Source organism: Aythya ferina (assembly GCF_964211825.1).
Source record: "Aythya ferina genome assembly, chromosome: 4".
Lineage (NCBI taxonomy): Eukaryota > Metazoa > Chordata > Aves > Anseriformes > Anatidae > Aythya > Aythya ferina.
The window spans coordinates 47003951-47020419 of record NC_140300.1 but is presented as its reverse complement, the minus strand read 5'-3'; the positions used below and the strand labels follow the sequence as shown (position 1 = coordinate 47020419).

The following is a 16469-nucleotide window of genomic DNA, read 5'->3' as shown; positions in this document are numbered from 1 at the left end:
CTCACAAACTCAGCTTGGCAAGCCACATTTTTCTTTCAGAAAGACCATGATCTAAAGTACATTTCCCTCACTTTAACCAATTGGTAGTTATAACTATAATTGGCAGTTATAACTATCAAGTGATAGTTATTGCTTAACCTGAAAATAGGAGAAAAACAACATTTGCTATCTAGATGTCACCAAAAATGAAGTACTGTTATTAATGAAAAAGATAGAAAGGGCATTTCAAGTTCTTTCAAATAGGTTAAACAGGTTATGGTCAGTAACAGTTATTAATCATGTAAATACTATATGAAGCCGGATTCCTCATATTGTCACATACTATACAATTCTAACGAAGAAGAAAGCATATGTATATATCATCTCCTCCCATTTAAGCTGAGCAGAAAACCTAAGTGTGCAAGAATTTCACATTCCACATTAGTCTGATCAAGATATCTGTAGAACTAACAGGGGAGTTGACAATCAACCCTAAATTACTTTCTTAAAGAGACAACCTAAATCCATTTATGAAGTAGACAATAAACTACTGTAAAATGTAATACTATATGGCCTGTAACTCAGCGATTATTATCTTTCTAATTTGCTATAGAAAACCAAAGACCATGTTTTGTAGTCATCCTGTAAGACTTTATTATTGTATGTGTAAATTCACCAAATTTCTACTATAATAAAATGTATGAGAAGCAATTCTCCAACAAAGATACGAAGAACACCTCAAACCAGCAATTCTACTATGAATCTATCTTTAATCACACCATTTAAAAATAAATGAATCAAGTATAAAGGCATCAGAAATGCCTTCACCATCTCCCAAAGCTTCACTGTTCTCATGAAGAACAAGAAGTATCATTTTCCTAGACTTACCCTTATTTTTCTGTCCAGAAATTTTGCCTAGGAAGATTCTGAGGCTCAGGTTTCTCTCTAGTCTCCATACGTCTGTTATTATTTAAAGTCCTGGTAGTGCTATGAGCCACTGAAGGTTTTCTAACATCAAAATATTCCAACTATTACCAACCAGAATCTACATGTCTATCAGCACAGCTGAAAGTTCTCTTGATCTGTTGATCAGATCTGTTGATCTACGCATACTCAGTATACCCATTAATATCAAAAGGGTTGGATATACTCAGCATGACTAGAATGATTGAGAAACATAACTCTGTGCTGAAGGCACAGTGGATTTCTTGTATTCTTAGAACATCTGTCATATTGTGTATGCATTATTCTTGTTCCATCCAAGACGATACTAAAATTTATGATTCTAAAAACTAAGGAAATCCCTAAAACAAACAAAACAAACAAGCAAACAAACAAAAACAAACAAACAAAAAAAAACAAACCATTGACTTTAACAAGCCAGTTCACAATGTAAACTATATCACTATGTACTATAAGTTAGCAGTAAAAAATCTAATTTTACACTTTTCTCTCCCTTACCTGACTTACCTGATATATAGCTGGATAGATGGATAGCGCCTCTCAGATAGTAAGTAGCATTCCACACCTGAGAATTCCATCTGAAGATCCATGTCAGTCAGGCTATTTAATGTCTGGGCAACTCCATCAACATTACCACTTTATAAAGAAACTGTAAACCCTAAATGCGTTTACAGCAAAGTTGGTGGCTTTCTATCATCTGTTCCCTGTATTCACTTCACTGAAAGCAAAGCTACAAGTGTTTGCCTCTGCATGGTACTCAATATTCTCCTTCCTTAACACACTCAGGCTTGGAATGAGAAGTCCATAACCTCATATGAAGGAGCTCAATCTTCCCTGAGTTTTCATTCCCTCCACGTACCCTCTAATTGAACACAGATACTCCATCCCTTTCCAATCACCGTTAACACTCATTTGGCAACACACATCCAACTTCCTACACAGGATTTACAACTACAAACTAAGCAAGGGACATCTAGCTTCCAACAGTGATATAAAAACGATTACAGTGATATTTAATGTTCATAACTTGCTCTATAAAGGGGGAAACTAAAAGCTAGACTAATTTAGAATTGTCTTAAAGGGTTCAGTTCAAACCAAAGCAGACAAAATGCTTCCAAGTACCTGTCACCACAACTTTCATTACAAGGCATTTAAATCCCATGTTGTAGAATAGAAAAGGTTATGGTGATATTTAAAACATTGTTTTCTTATTGAAATAACATTCAAATACTACATAAACAAATATACTTCATTTAAGTTAGGCTACTGTCATGAATGGCTTCTAAAATTGACTTAACTGCCTTTGCTTCCTTAACTATGTTGCCTCCTGGTTTATTAAAATGATCTTTCACAGGTGTATATATGTATGTTATAGATGTCTAGCAAAGTCTATTCAGCTTTCATCATTCAGCCTCAACAAAATGCAGCACCCCATTTCCTACTGTCACTTGACTGAGATCTGATTGTATCAGGTAGATGGAAAGGATGAGGGGAGTCGCACTACAGACCGAGGGGCTGGTGCTGGACATCTGAATAGGAAAATGCATAAATAACAGATTTCTCAAATGGTCAAGTGCTAAGAAGAAACCTCCCACTAGATGGCTCACAGGTTCCTTGCCATATCATTGAAGGTAAAAATACCTGATCCAGCAACCACAGAAATAAAAATCAGTAATGAAAAACATCACCAGAGATACTAAATAAAACTCAGGATTTGCCATGACTGCAGTCTTCTGCAGCCATGGACACTGAAAAGAAACATTACGATGGAATTCACACAGCTGATAATCTTAATCCCTACCTAGTCCTTGAACTTGTCTTGATTTATTAAAAAAAAAAAAAAAAAAAAAGAAAGAAAGAAAAAAAAAAAACCACCATGACATACAACTTAAGGAATACTTGACTTCTAAGGTTTTTGGTCTGATTGCTACACAGAATACTTAATAGCAAGACTTTGTTTTCAGCACTTTATTTCCTTCACAATTTTTTTCCTTTCCAGAAGCTGTATTTTATATGAAAAGGCAGAATTAAAGGATGTAGAAAAGGACAGCATTCAAGACCTTTGCCTAGCATTCCGTGCATACATATGCATGTATTCAAAAGGTCAACATTATCTGCTTGATAAACAAAAGTATGCATGCTTATCCTGTGCACATATCCCGATTCAAAAACATTTTGAAATAGTATCATGCTTATTTAAATTTGGCCCATGTTATAATTCCTATAAAATTTATCTTCATCTCTTTAAACTGCAGTTGGAAAAGCACACCATCATCAGTAACAGTGGACTACACAACATGGAAACTGAATTCTTGTGAATGTAGGGTGCCCTGTGTGCAAGTCAGGCTTTTATATTTTCTTATATACTTTTTTTTTTTTTTTTTTTTTTTTTTCTGGCATCAAAGAAAAAGGAAGAACAGCAATACTCCATTAAAAAACAAAGGCATGTAAACTCTCCCACCCCCACACTTTTTTACCATGCTATCCAAACAATGCAACCAGTGTAGATGACTTTATTATTTGACTACAAGAATATTGAAATAATATGCACTGTTCTTAATTAATGTGATTCGTTGCTATTACTACGTCTCTCCAGTGTATATATGAAATGTTAAAAGCTAATAGTACCTTTGTTATTACAATCATTACCAATATGTAAGCACACAACCCTAATATTCACAATGAACACTTTCTGCATTATTTACCATTTCTGTGAAAATACAAAATACCTAAGAAGTTACATGTTTTTTTTCTTATCATGTTACCTCTGCATGTCATGACTATGAAAATTACTATTATGAAGTACACATCCCATTTACATGTAAAATACATAAAACACCGCCTCCATTAGGAAACTCATTAGAAAATTAAGTTATGGAAAGCTTTATCAAGTTAATCGTGTATTTTGTGGGTCATCAGATATCTTTTCCAGTTTGTCATTCAAAGCCCTACTATTCTTAAAATGGGATGTTGTAATTAGCATGTCATTGACAGAAATAGCTTGTCAGACTACCAATGCTCTGCTAGGTGATGATCTTGTACTGCAAGAGCAAAACTTTAATTCTCAAATATGGTCTGTGTAAATATCCTGTTGACCTTCCACACTGAAGGACAGGAATCAATATTATCACTGACTACAACATGTAACAATAAATGAATCTTGCTAATTTAAAGAGAAAATCAATTCATACTCCCACAACCCCCCCCCCCCCCCCCCCCCAAAAAAAAAAAGATAATAAAAAGTCAAAACTGTTTTTCAGCCTTTTTAATTAATATTACTAAGTATTTTAGAATGCATAACTATTTATACTGGGTGGCTACTGAGAGTAAATAAGAAAACAAATAGAATGAAGGTCTACATTTTGTAATATACTAATAATTTTATTCTTTATTGGTAAAATTAATGTGATCTTCTTTAGATGCAGTTTTACAAGCTTTCCAGTTTCCCTAAACTAATTGAGCTACTTAAAGTATCTTTAATACGTATACTCCTATTAAAAGAATTGCAAACCATTATACGAATGTATTCCTCAAAAGCCTACTTATAATAATTTGTACCAAGAATCCACGTATGAGAAGACAACATATGAACATGGAAGACAAAGGCCTTATGTCATCATCATATTCATGTGATTTAAAGAATTAATTGTTCAAGGAGGCTTGTCTTACAAGGTATGTTAGTATTAAAGTTTCAAGAGCATTTAATTGCTGTTAAAATACTTGCTGAAAGGACTTCTCTGAGATTTTTTATTAAAGTAAATTCAGTTTCAGTGGAATCTAAATTCCTCCACATCATTCAACACTTTCATAAAGTCAAAGAAGACTATTTAAATTTCATTTCATTAAAAACTCAGATAAATGTCATGCAAACTAATTTCTATGATGACACCTAAATCAATGTGTTGTTCTTTGAAGTGTTGGTCACAGGGAAAATCTCCTGTCCACTCCAAGAGCTAAGCCTACAAGGACAGCCATCATACTGCAGCATACATTGCAGTATCTACTACTACAGCTTTCTTACATGACTGTATTACAATTGCAAATTTTAAGTAGGATCTTGATTTGAGTGGGGAAACTGGACAACATAAAGGAAACAGTACATAGTTTAAACTGCAGAAAAATCAAAAAGCATCAGATTTTCCAGCCTCACGAGTGAAAGCAGTTGGAGAAAGGAAAGTATCTGCCGTGTGGTGGGAAGACAAAGAAAGACAAAAAAAAATCTAGGTATAGAAACACGATCTAAATGCATAATTAAGTTATTTTTATGTAACGGAAGAATAATAAGTCATGCAAATGAGGGTACAGAAATCATCAAAATGAGTTAGATGCAAAACAAAAAACTTATTGCACCTATATGGGGGTGGTGGTGGTGGAAATAAGCTAAATTCCACAATACAGAAGCACTTTCTTAAGAAATAGCAGATTTTGTAGTAAACTGCAGATGCCATTACGGAAGCCTAGAATCAAATATACTGTACTTCAGAAGAACGAAAAACCATTTAAAGCAACTACAGCTCTTTCAGTTTGAAGTACAGCATGCCATGCACAGTTTCAGATCACATTTCATAATGAAAACATTTGAAGATAGAAATAACCTGTATCTGTAAGAAAATAAATTGGGTTGATCAAAATGTATTAAGCCAGATAATGAGAAATTATTTATTTGTTACATATGAGTAGTGAAAAATTCTGAGTGCTTCGGTGATAGAAATGAAATTAAACTTTCCAATTCAAAAGCATGGTCCAGCACTTTGGGACCAATAAGAAAATCTGCAATAAAAAGAAAGCCTTTCACTTGTGTAAAAACAACACAAAAAGGAAGGTAAATCACCATCTATCAGCAAAATGATTACCAGCAAACAGTTTGATACAACTGGGGGAAAGTCATTTCCAGAACAGACAGGGAAATACTAGTGCCTTTGTGCAAAACATTGCTGAGATCTCAGCTGGCATACAACGTACAGTTCTGTTCACCCACATTCAGGAGCAGTTACTTTGAACTAAAATATACACACAGAAGAGTTATGAGATGAACAGGCAAATATCTGTCTTGCAAATCAAGAGTTGTTTTAGTTGATGGAACTGAAAGCTTAGAGGAAAGAAACAAAACAAAACAAAACAAAAAGAACAACAAAAAAACATACTTGCTCTGTACTAATGCATCAGGAAACTAAACACTAGGAAGAAAAAATATTTAAAATATATATATAATTAAATGAATTATTAATGTACTATAACATGACAGGATATAAAAACACTCACACTGGAAAATAAAAGAATGTTTCTAACCATCACAGGAGTAATATTATGAAATTATCTGCCCTTAGGAACAGCACAAGTGAAACAAACTTTAATATTTATTTTAATGAGTATATCAAGTTATAAAATAAATTACACACCACTGGAGAATCTTCAAACTGCACTGCTGTAAATTCATTGTACCCAGCAAAAAATTATCTTGTGCAGAGCACAGCCTGGTGAGAACATCTAAAAAAACTTGATGAAAACTTGAAAGAGAAGATCAAGGAGTGATATATTCCTTTCATCAGACACAATTTGTTCTTATCAACAGGAAAGGAAAATTATACTATACAAGAATGCATTTTCTTTGTAATAAATATTATGAAATAATAATTCAAAAATAAGCTGAGTAATATACAAAACAAAGTTTCTGAAGCACTACAGTATTTGGGTCAACAGGCTTGCTGAACTGGATGCAGCAGGATGTGGAGTAATGTGGACAAAGAAATAATTTTTCCTAGATAATAATATAGTAAGATGCAAGGAAGTGTTCATTAGTTCATTCTTTATTTTCAAGTGAGTTTCTGGAATGGCCTAAATTAATTCTTTTGTGTGTTGCACAGATTTAAGGACTCTGAAAATCAAGAAAACATAACTGAAAACGTCTAGAGGGTCTGTCTAGAGGGTAACCTCTTGAACCCTCTAGACCTCAAAGAAAGTACAACCATTTTTTCACTAATATACTTTTGGATGTAAATGAAAGTCTGTCCATCATCTCAGTACTTCAGTGAAGGGCCTTTTTCTTCTGTCAAACCAATTAAAAACAAACCAATATTCTCTAATCGTATCTCCTTCAAGGACTCATGACATGTCAGTTCTATAGTCTCTGCCTTTTCGTGTAGAGATTACAGTTGATGACAGAAGTTACATATGATTTCACAACTGAGATTCTTTAGTCTCCATCACCTCTTGAACGCTTCTATGGAGCTAGTCAAAATTTAACAGTGAAATATGTTCTGTGTAATTCTTCTGTATCTCAAACAATAAAAAAGGAAGTTGAAGTATGATTCATAATTGTTAACCTCTACTTTCACTTAAAAAAAAAAGTCTTTCTTATTTTCTCCCTGATTTTAGAGTTTTCTTGTATATTTTTAGAAGCTTGAATAATATCTTGTCTAAAGACAGGTTGAGGTTCACAGACTGCCATATGCTTTTTGTCTTTTTTAGTAACTTTTTGTAACACGATTATCAACTTCAAAAGTTAAAGAACTATTTCAAAGTACTCATAAATCTAGAAGCACTAGACTGTGTTGAAGATCTTCAGAAAAGACAAGAATACTAATCTTCAGGCCAATTTTCTTTGCCTCCCAAAAGACAACACTTTTTCACAAGAAATGACTCAGGGGAAGAATGTCAGCTCTTCTAATGTTTTCTTCTGGCCTTTCACTATGAAAATGACTTCTTTATAAAACAGTATGGATTATTATACTTCCATCATTTTTTCCATGACTAACTTTCCATTCCAGAGCTCTTGCCTCCTGCTTACTCTGCTCAGTGAAAGCTAAGTAACAATTCTTTCTAATGGAGCAATTCTGCTTGCTTTTCATTTGACAGAGGAACAATTCTTAAGGGCTACCAAAACAGAACAAAACAGATTGGTCTGTCCATCTCACACTGTTGGTTTGAACATACATAAATATAAAAAGTTTTTAAATAAAACTATTGTAGGCAGAGAGAAAGTAAATTAGTCTCATACTGCTCTGCACATCACTTCTTCTTTTTGAGATGCCTTCTGACCTCACAGACTATTTCCAATTCATCCTTTAAAGTGATAAGAAGGTAGAATGACTGATTTCATTTTTTACCAGTTTTATACATATTTCTGATGAACGATGGGCAAGCAGCAAAAAGATGACTGAAGTTTAAAAGAAATTAGCTTTGTGCCATTTTTGTTTCCTTTTGGTATTCATTTTCAATAAGCTTCCAAGCACACAGAAATCATGGAAATGTTCTGCTGAACGTTAAGCTTGCATACTTACACAGCTGTACTTCGTTTCTTTCTTCCACTGCTGTAGTCCATAAAAATTCGGCATGAAACACTTAGGAAGTTAACACACACACACACTGCCTTAAAATTAATTTCTGCAGTGTTAGGTGTGCAGCAGTCTGTCTTCTTGGGTTAGTGACTTTTTTCCCCTCTCAAAGTTCAATCATGTATCTTGGTTAATACAGACATGAACTGCCTTTACAGCAGCTGCTCAGAAATCACTGAAGGTAAAAATACTTGGTGATTGTAGATAATGTCAATAGTACATACCGGAGAGATGAAATTCCACTGACCCACCATTTTGCGCTCCATCAAGTAGTATCTTCTGTCTGACAACTGTAGAGATGATGCAAGTGTACACAACCAACTGAAATGATCCTTGTATCTTTCAAGCCATGCTTTGCAGTCCTGTTCATGTAACCATTACAATCCACATCTGATTTGAGAAAAACATGTACTTCTGGAAAAGCACAGCCACACACAATTTCTTCAATGTTTTGCCCGTTACTTCAGGCTGTAAACCCAGGAGAAAATGCAACCACAATGAACTACAGATCTTTATTTAGGTTTTCAGTTGCACTAAGAACTCTAAAAGTACTATTTGCAAGACAGAGCCACTAGTAAATAGCAGAAGTGACAAATATCCCTCCTCAGTAAAAGAACTCTGAAGACTTGGATTGTACTTGCAGTCCTGCTAGTAGCAACTGTTCTAGCATTTACAAATATAGAGAGAGTTAAGAGACCTAACTCTCAGATCTCTAACTGATCTGCCATTGAAGAAAATTTGTGCCTATAACATTATTATTATGAAGTAATATTTTCCTGCTGATTTTTACTCTCATTACCACCCACCCCCACACATCCATTTTTTTTTTCCCCCCTCCTTTTAATACTCTTAAAACCATTACTTCTGTGTGGTATTTTCTACACAGGATATACAAAGCTTCTGTTTCTTGTCTTAAAGCAGCAGCAAGAACACTGGACTACAATTCCTGTTCATCCTTTTTTCTCAGTTATGATTCTTGATTCAGTGCCAACTGACGCTCTCCAACTAGTGTATGGTCATTACCTGTAAAGTTAGTCAGTAAGTACCTCAAAAAACATAAAGTGTCAAGGCAATGCAAATGTCTTTGGTCATGAGTGCCAAGGCTATTATCTCTGAGTCAAGTGATATGGACTAGCTTATATGCATACTACCATACTGTCTGTAGGTTGTGGTGACCCACTATTTCCTCCACCCGGGATTTTCTAACCTACACCTGGATTACTCTGTTCACCCCACATTGTAGCCGCTGGTGCCAGACATGTCCACTGCAGACATGAACCAACATGTATTTAATATAGGTGACTAGAATCCTGACACAAAAAAGCTAATGTGACAACCCTGACTTGCCCAGGCTAATGTAACATCTCAAAAAGTTAATGTTATTTAAGCATTCACAGAAGCTGAACAAAGATTTGAACTCAACTGTTTCACTTACATATATTATATATATACATATACGAATATATACATATATACATATATGAATACATGAATATATGCATATATTCAGTTATTCAAAACAGGAGTTTTCAGCTAAGTTTAAACATTTAGATTATTGCCAAGAACTGCTGTTTGGAAAATAAGAAAAAAAAATATCCTTGTGGTGAATTATTCCATCTTAAAAACAGCAGGTAACACAAATGAAGCCCTTTACTCTTCAGAAATACCTTCTTCACAGAGAAGAACAGAAAAATACCATGGTCTAGAACAATAACTTCCACCAAATCAGAATTGGATGAAATAAATTCATTTTCTTTTTCTCTCTGTAGGAAGAAGTCATGACGGAGGAATAGGGAAGAACAATCACTAAATGCCCGCAACACATTTTAAAGAAGACAGAATATTGTTTGGATTCATCTAACATCAAATACTTCTCCAACAAATCACTCATGATTCATTCAGAAAATAAAAATGCTTGCCAATGAAACTCTGAAAGTCAGAACAACAAATGTATTCATAGATATTCACAGATATTGTAATCATTCTGTAGATATTCCAGGAAAAAAAAAAAAAGTTTAAGACAATGTCGGCAATTATTTCTTCTTTTCTTTTAGCAGCTGCTGAATTTCACCTTACACAGCTGACAACAGGTAGCAGATAGCAGGCTACTGCTATCCAGTAACAGATCTTTCTTTCTCATTTCTGGCGTACTTCACACTACTTATCTAACCCACCTGCTGCAAGGCATATATGCACACTGTCTTTAGCTGCTCACAAAATTGAGCTGAGGTGCTGCCCTGTGTGATATTCAAGTTTTTATCTTTCCGTAAAATTTGTCTATGAACATGGAAAGCAACCCAAAAACAGTGTGTTTTTTCTGTACTGCTTCACATCCATGGGTACTGGATTCTGTCCAATCTTCTTCATCAAAAACTGAAAATCTCTGAAGAGAGTCAGAGTGAATTAAAATGAACAACTCCTGTGTAGTAAGCATCTCTGCATAGCTCATGTAACCTCCTTTATATTTGAGTTAACTTGAATTTAAAGTCAACATATAGTTACATGTTGTTCCATCTGCAAGTATTTGTAACAATTTTGGGTGCACAAAAACCAAAGTCAAATGCATAACCTTCAGAAAACTGAGCAAGCAATTTTAAAGAATGTTTTCTTCTCCATTCAGTATTTTAAATTGTTCTTGTTAAGCAAATCATTAAAACACGTAAGTAATTCACATTAAGAAAACTATAACATTCAAAGGTATCAATGGTTAAATGCTTTTTCTACAGTAATAGCTTCATCATTAACCATTATAACTATTTTCCTCATCAGCTCACGTATTTCAGTGGGACTCCAGCATGTCAGAGACACCCTGATACAGAAAAAAATAACAAAACACCACTACCACCACCAACAAAACCCACTATGGCCTCACATTCACATAAAGTAACTCTTGTGCCTGCATTTACTGACTCAAAATTCTTCAAGCTAGAAATCAGGCATAGATGTTTATTTGTTCTCCAAAATGACACTTAGTTCACAATAAAGATTAAACTTACTAAACAGCAAACCCTGATGAGGAAAGCATTATAAGGCAGTGCTAGGCACACTGACACTCTCTTCTCTTTGTCTTCTTACTTTCTCATCGATAGTAGTGCTAGTAAGGTGTCACCTCTTCAGCTCTGTTCTTAAGAGACGACAATAATAACCAATCTTCTTTCTCCCTGCCCTTATATATATATCACCACATGCAACATCATCTTGCCAACCTATTGGTCCCACTGGCTGAAAAAGAAAGTGGTTTAATGCTAGCAAGAATCAAATAAAAGGTGGTACCTTTTTAATGTTTTCTTATGGTACCACAAAAGAATCAGAAGCGTTTTCTCCTGCTCTCAGACTGAAAAGCAGATCATATTGTTGAAGAGCCAGAAACCTAAGTTCTTCCTTGAATACAAAGTACCAGACAATTAATCTTCCTCATCTTGATTCTGTCTTTCTTCTTCCCAAATCTACCTTTACCAAAACAGCTCAGTTGTCTGGCATTAAACGTGCTTCTTCAAAACCTCTCAAGTTTTGAATGTGCTGTTTACTTTAGCATTAAACTACATAATCCATGAACTTCTCTACTTACCCAGTTGCCCAATGGAAGGATCTCATGTTCACTTGTGTGAATTAGTGTCATAAAACATGTTTTTGCAAGGCAAGGCAAATTCTATTTACTGTTCTTACAGTATACAATAACCCTTACTTTTATGCTGAGAAATGAGGTCTCTATTAGTGATGATTTAAATACAATACACATTCCACCGAAAACAATCTTGAAAATAATATCAACTCTTGAAGAGAAAGCAGACTAACTGGAGAAACAAAACAAACAAACATTTAATTCGTGACAGACAGTCCATTTAGCTTGGTGCTAGAAAAATGCTCATTTCCAGCTGTTCAAAGAATTTGAGTCCTAATTTCAGGTCACATCCACTCCAATCTATTTACTGCAGAGAAATACTGTGAGAGAAATTTTAGTCTTGCCTGTGCTAGAGACTGCTTTCACATCGCCTTTAGCAGACAGTTTGATTCTTGAAACCTGAGTTTCAGGTCTCCTAGAAAGAATTTATGACAAATGTTATTTCTTGAAAAATAACTGTGCAAGCTTAAGTAATTTAGAGCAAACAGTAGATAGAACCATTGGGCTAAGCAGTGGCATTACACATAGTGCATCGACTTGTTTGTGATAGAAATTGCTGAGAAGGAATTTCCAGAGGTCATTATAACCTTGTTTGTGCAGAGCAAAAGCTAACTGAACAAAAGGTGAAGAACACGTCCTCACAAAGCCTTCACTTATTTTTACAAAGGTAAGTTTTTTATGCTCAGGTAACCACTGGAAACACTATTTGTGTTAAAGTGTAATTAGGAAGATGCACATGAGTTTAAACCTTCTAATTCTTCTAAGTAACCATCACAGATAGCATCTCAACCAACATTAACAAATTAGTAGAACAAAAACTACGTACCACTCTATACACATTTTTCTTTAAAACAAGAACAATAAAAAAAGCCTGAAACTCTCTAAAGAGAAACTAATCAAAGTAACTGATCTACCTTTAATTCACATTCAGTCCCCAGTATAGCCACAATCTAAAAACTTTATGCTCTCAAAAACAGAAAAACATTTGTGTGCTTCTCAACACTTAGCACCAAAACCCAAACTTCATTTTTACTAGCTTACACACCCGACATTAGTTTCAGTTCAGAACAGCAGAAATGCAATCAGCACCATGTCTTCTTACAGGACTCACTAAAATCAGAAAAAAATGCTTTTCTACAGTTGAAACAAGTACGGTTCCTATTTGTTATGCTACCAGTTAAGTAAGTGTCACAAAGCCTAGTGAAAACCACAATCCAACAGTTACTACTCTATACAGTACACAAGAAAAAAAATGCGAGAAACTATTTCACTTTGCTTCCATGGCAAACTCTATTTGAAATGTAAATATAGTATTTCCACCTGTTTTAAAATACATGTTGTTTAAGCCTAACACTCTTACCATCCACAGAAAAATTAATTAAAAAACAACAACAACAAAAAACAAGTTCTTCATACTTGTAGCACTTCAGACCCACTTCCATTTTAGAGTGCACAGACACTGCAAATAAGTCACAGTGCTTTTCTCAGCAGCCTTAAGTGCCTGCTCTGATGGATTTCACCATGGTAGCTGGTATCTTAAGGGCAGCTTGAAACTCACACATTGGCAGTCTTAAATTTTAAAAACTGAAACACACTGATGTAGAAGGTAAGGACTGACAGACTTCCAACACATAACTGTAATGCAAATACAATAACTGTTTTCAAAAGCAGGAATGGATTTACCACAGCTGCCAACAGGATTGTAACCCATTCCCCATCAGTAAGTTTGAAAAATCATGTGAAATACTAAAGCATGATTGTGCACCTTCCCATGTTCCTATATACTGCATGACTATCTAAAATATAGCACAACTATCAGTCTTGTTTAAAATTGTTAACTACTGTCTTACAGCCTAGATGAATGATGTCAACTCCCTTCTATGATCAGATCTTGTTTTTTTTCTTTACAGTGGAATATTTTTTAGGTAATTCCTTGCAGTCATTTTTACTTTGCATTGTTTATAACATGGCCCTTATATTTATATATAGATAATAAAATGCTATTGTAATGAGTAAACTAAAACACATACATCTGCAAGTTAGGCTGCACATATCACATTTTTATAGCAACCTTTTAATAAAGCCCAGGGAGAAAACATTTAAAGAGTGGTGACCTAGTTACGACAAAACAGAAATCTAAAAAGTAGAAATTCTTACCCTAAAAAACTCTTTAGTGGAGCCAGAATCTAATGTTCCATAAGCAATTTCAGTTTGCTTGGAAAGATCCTCTGCACTTTCAATGGGTGACACCATCCTCTCAACCGTCAGGAAGGCAGCTAAGTTAGCCGTGTAGGATGAGATTATGATGAGGGTAAAGAACCACCACACACCTCCAACAATGCGCCCAGACAGGGATCTAATAACAAGTATGAAATGGATTTGTAAGGTGAAATGAAAGTCCTAAAAAGGAACACATGTTATCAGTTTTATGCAAATGATGCATTATACTATAGGGAGGCATTTCAAGCTATCTTATAGTGCAGATCTGCATACTAATCAGATGGGAAATCAATGCATACTCCATCCACTACATCTGGATTTTTGCAGAAATCAGGACTCCAGCATTTACTTTAGGGAGAATTTAGTGATCCAGTTCTTCAGTGTCCTGAACACTCTGAAATTAAACCGCTCATCTCAGTGTGCTATATTAACACATTAGCTTGTTATTCTCGCTAATGTGAATTTATGTGACACGAAGAGAATAATACAAAAATAGTGAAACAGAGCTTTCAGATAAATCATTATGTACTTAAAAATTTAGTCTCTTTAGCTTTCTTGTTTTCATAAGACATTCAGACAAAGACTGATTTTCACAAAACAATGTCTTATGGTGCTGTGGACAACCTATACTAAGAAATAAATAGCATTATTTGCAATAAAAACTGGCCCAGGGAATATCCATAAACTAAAAAGTGCACACGACTTTTGAAATATACAAGCATTTAACAAACTGACGACTGGACATGAAACAAGCAAACTGATAATAAAGAAAAATGGTAAAGAAAGTATATTTTTATATAATATGATGTTTCTAACTGCAGCAGGTGGGCTCTTATGGATCTTTGTTTTGCATCTCCTGCTCAAGAAGAAAGAAGAGAAGAGAACTCAAGAAAATATATAAAACAGTATATAACTAGAGAAATTCACTGATTGTCAATACTGGAAAGCTGATAGAATTATTGATACTGCCATCTTTGACAAACTTACCATTTTTGAATCATCTTTTAAAGTTTGAATTACTCACTACTTTGATTCCAAACAAGACATTATAGGAAGGAGTACATAATCTTTGAAGAGGTACTTAAGTATTTGGCAGAAATGTACATGTAGTTAAAAGTCTAGCATTGCAGTAGCTTAGGTATGTACTGATGTGTCTCCTCTACCTATCAAGTAAACAAATCAAAAATCATTTACCCAGCTTACAGTATTGTGAATGAGATGTCAGAGTTCTTCTGATACTATACATACAACAAGATATAGAGGATAGGTCTAATTATCTATATGCATTTCAAAAGTATGCTTTAACTTTAAACACAGTAGTCGTGTGAAGCTGATTTATTGAACTGGGAACAAAAGTAAATGGAACCAATTCTGGACAAGTCATTTTCACTAACTGTCATTGTAAAATATTTCTGTGGTAATTCAGACATGAAAAGATCTATTCCATGTTGCTGACTCAGTAAGTCACTCTACTACATGAAAATCAAGTTAGATGTGGGTCCAGCATATGTTATTAAAAAAGGACTACAGAAAAGACATTTCAAGTGCTTTCTAGATTGTAATGTGTTCTGTAAATGTTTTCTGTCACCTTTGGAAAAAAAAAAAATCATTTTGACATGCATGTAAACTGAAAATATAAATTCTACAATTCAAAGACTGAATTATATGATAAATATACATTTGCAAGGTAAAATCTATGATTGTGCATTTAATAGCTGCTAATTTTATGGTACTTTTTATTGTATTGATATCTACTATAAATGATAATTCATCATCTTCAAAAACCCATGATCTGTAATCAAACAAAACTGCTACTGACCTTGTAAAGCAAGAATAAGCTCAATAGCAATCTAGATATTATGCTCCCACATAACATTTTTAAGTAAATTTTTTTGTGGTGCCTTTAGTATTCAGAAATTTCTGATAAGGTCTGTCCCAGTTAAATAAACCATTTCTTTTTTGGTGTGTATTTCGAAAAAAAATACAAAGTTGTACAATTATACGCTAGCATGAACCCACACTTGTATAAGTACCTCATACATCAGACAACTAAATACTAAACTAAATTTTTCATGCATAATTACCTTGATTTGTTCACCATGTTTTGCACTTAGAAAGGTATTATGTATTAGTACTGAGAGCACAATCCCATATAAAAATATCAGGAAAACTTTGCTGTATATTACCATTGTCTCCTCTGTGCTATCCATAATGGCAACGTTGGGATTTTTTTTTGCAGACCAGTTTCCAGATGGTCCTGTCTTACTCAGCATCACTTCTATTTCAGAGTCAGGAAGCCCTAGCTTCTTGGTAGTTCTACAATTCTTACACCCTTATTAGGGAAATGATAG

At 34.4% G+C, this 16469-nt stretch overlaps 1 protein-coding gene across 2 annotated transcripts in view; it reads right to left on the bottom strand.

Annotated features, from left to right (window-relative positions):
- GRIA2 (glutamate ionotropic receptor AMPA type subunit 2) overlaps nucleotides 1–16469 on the bottom strand; it is an 89865-nt gene that overhangs the window by 4171 nt on the left and 69225 nt on the right. For both annotated transcript variants that reach the window (XM_084517549.1, XM_084517548.1), the window contains exon 12: nucleotides 14056–14254. In XM_084517549.1, coding sequence (XP_084373675.1) covers nucleotides 14056–14254 — 199 coding nt within the window. The remainder of the gene's footprint in view (nucleotides 1–14055; nucleotides 14255–16469) is intronic.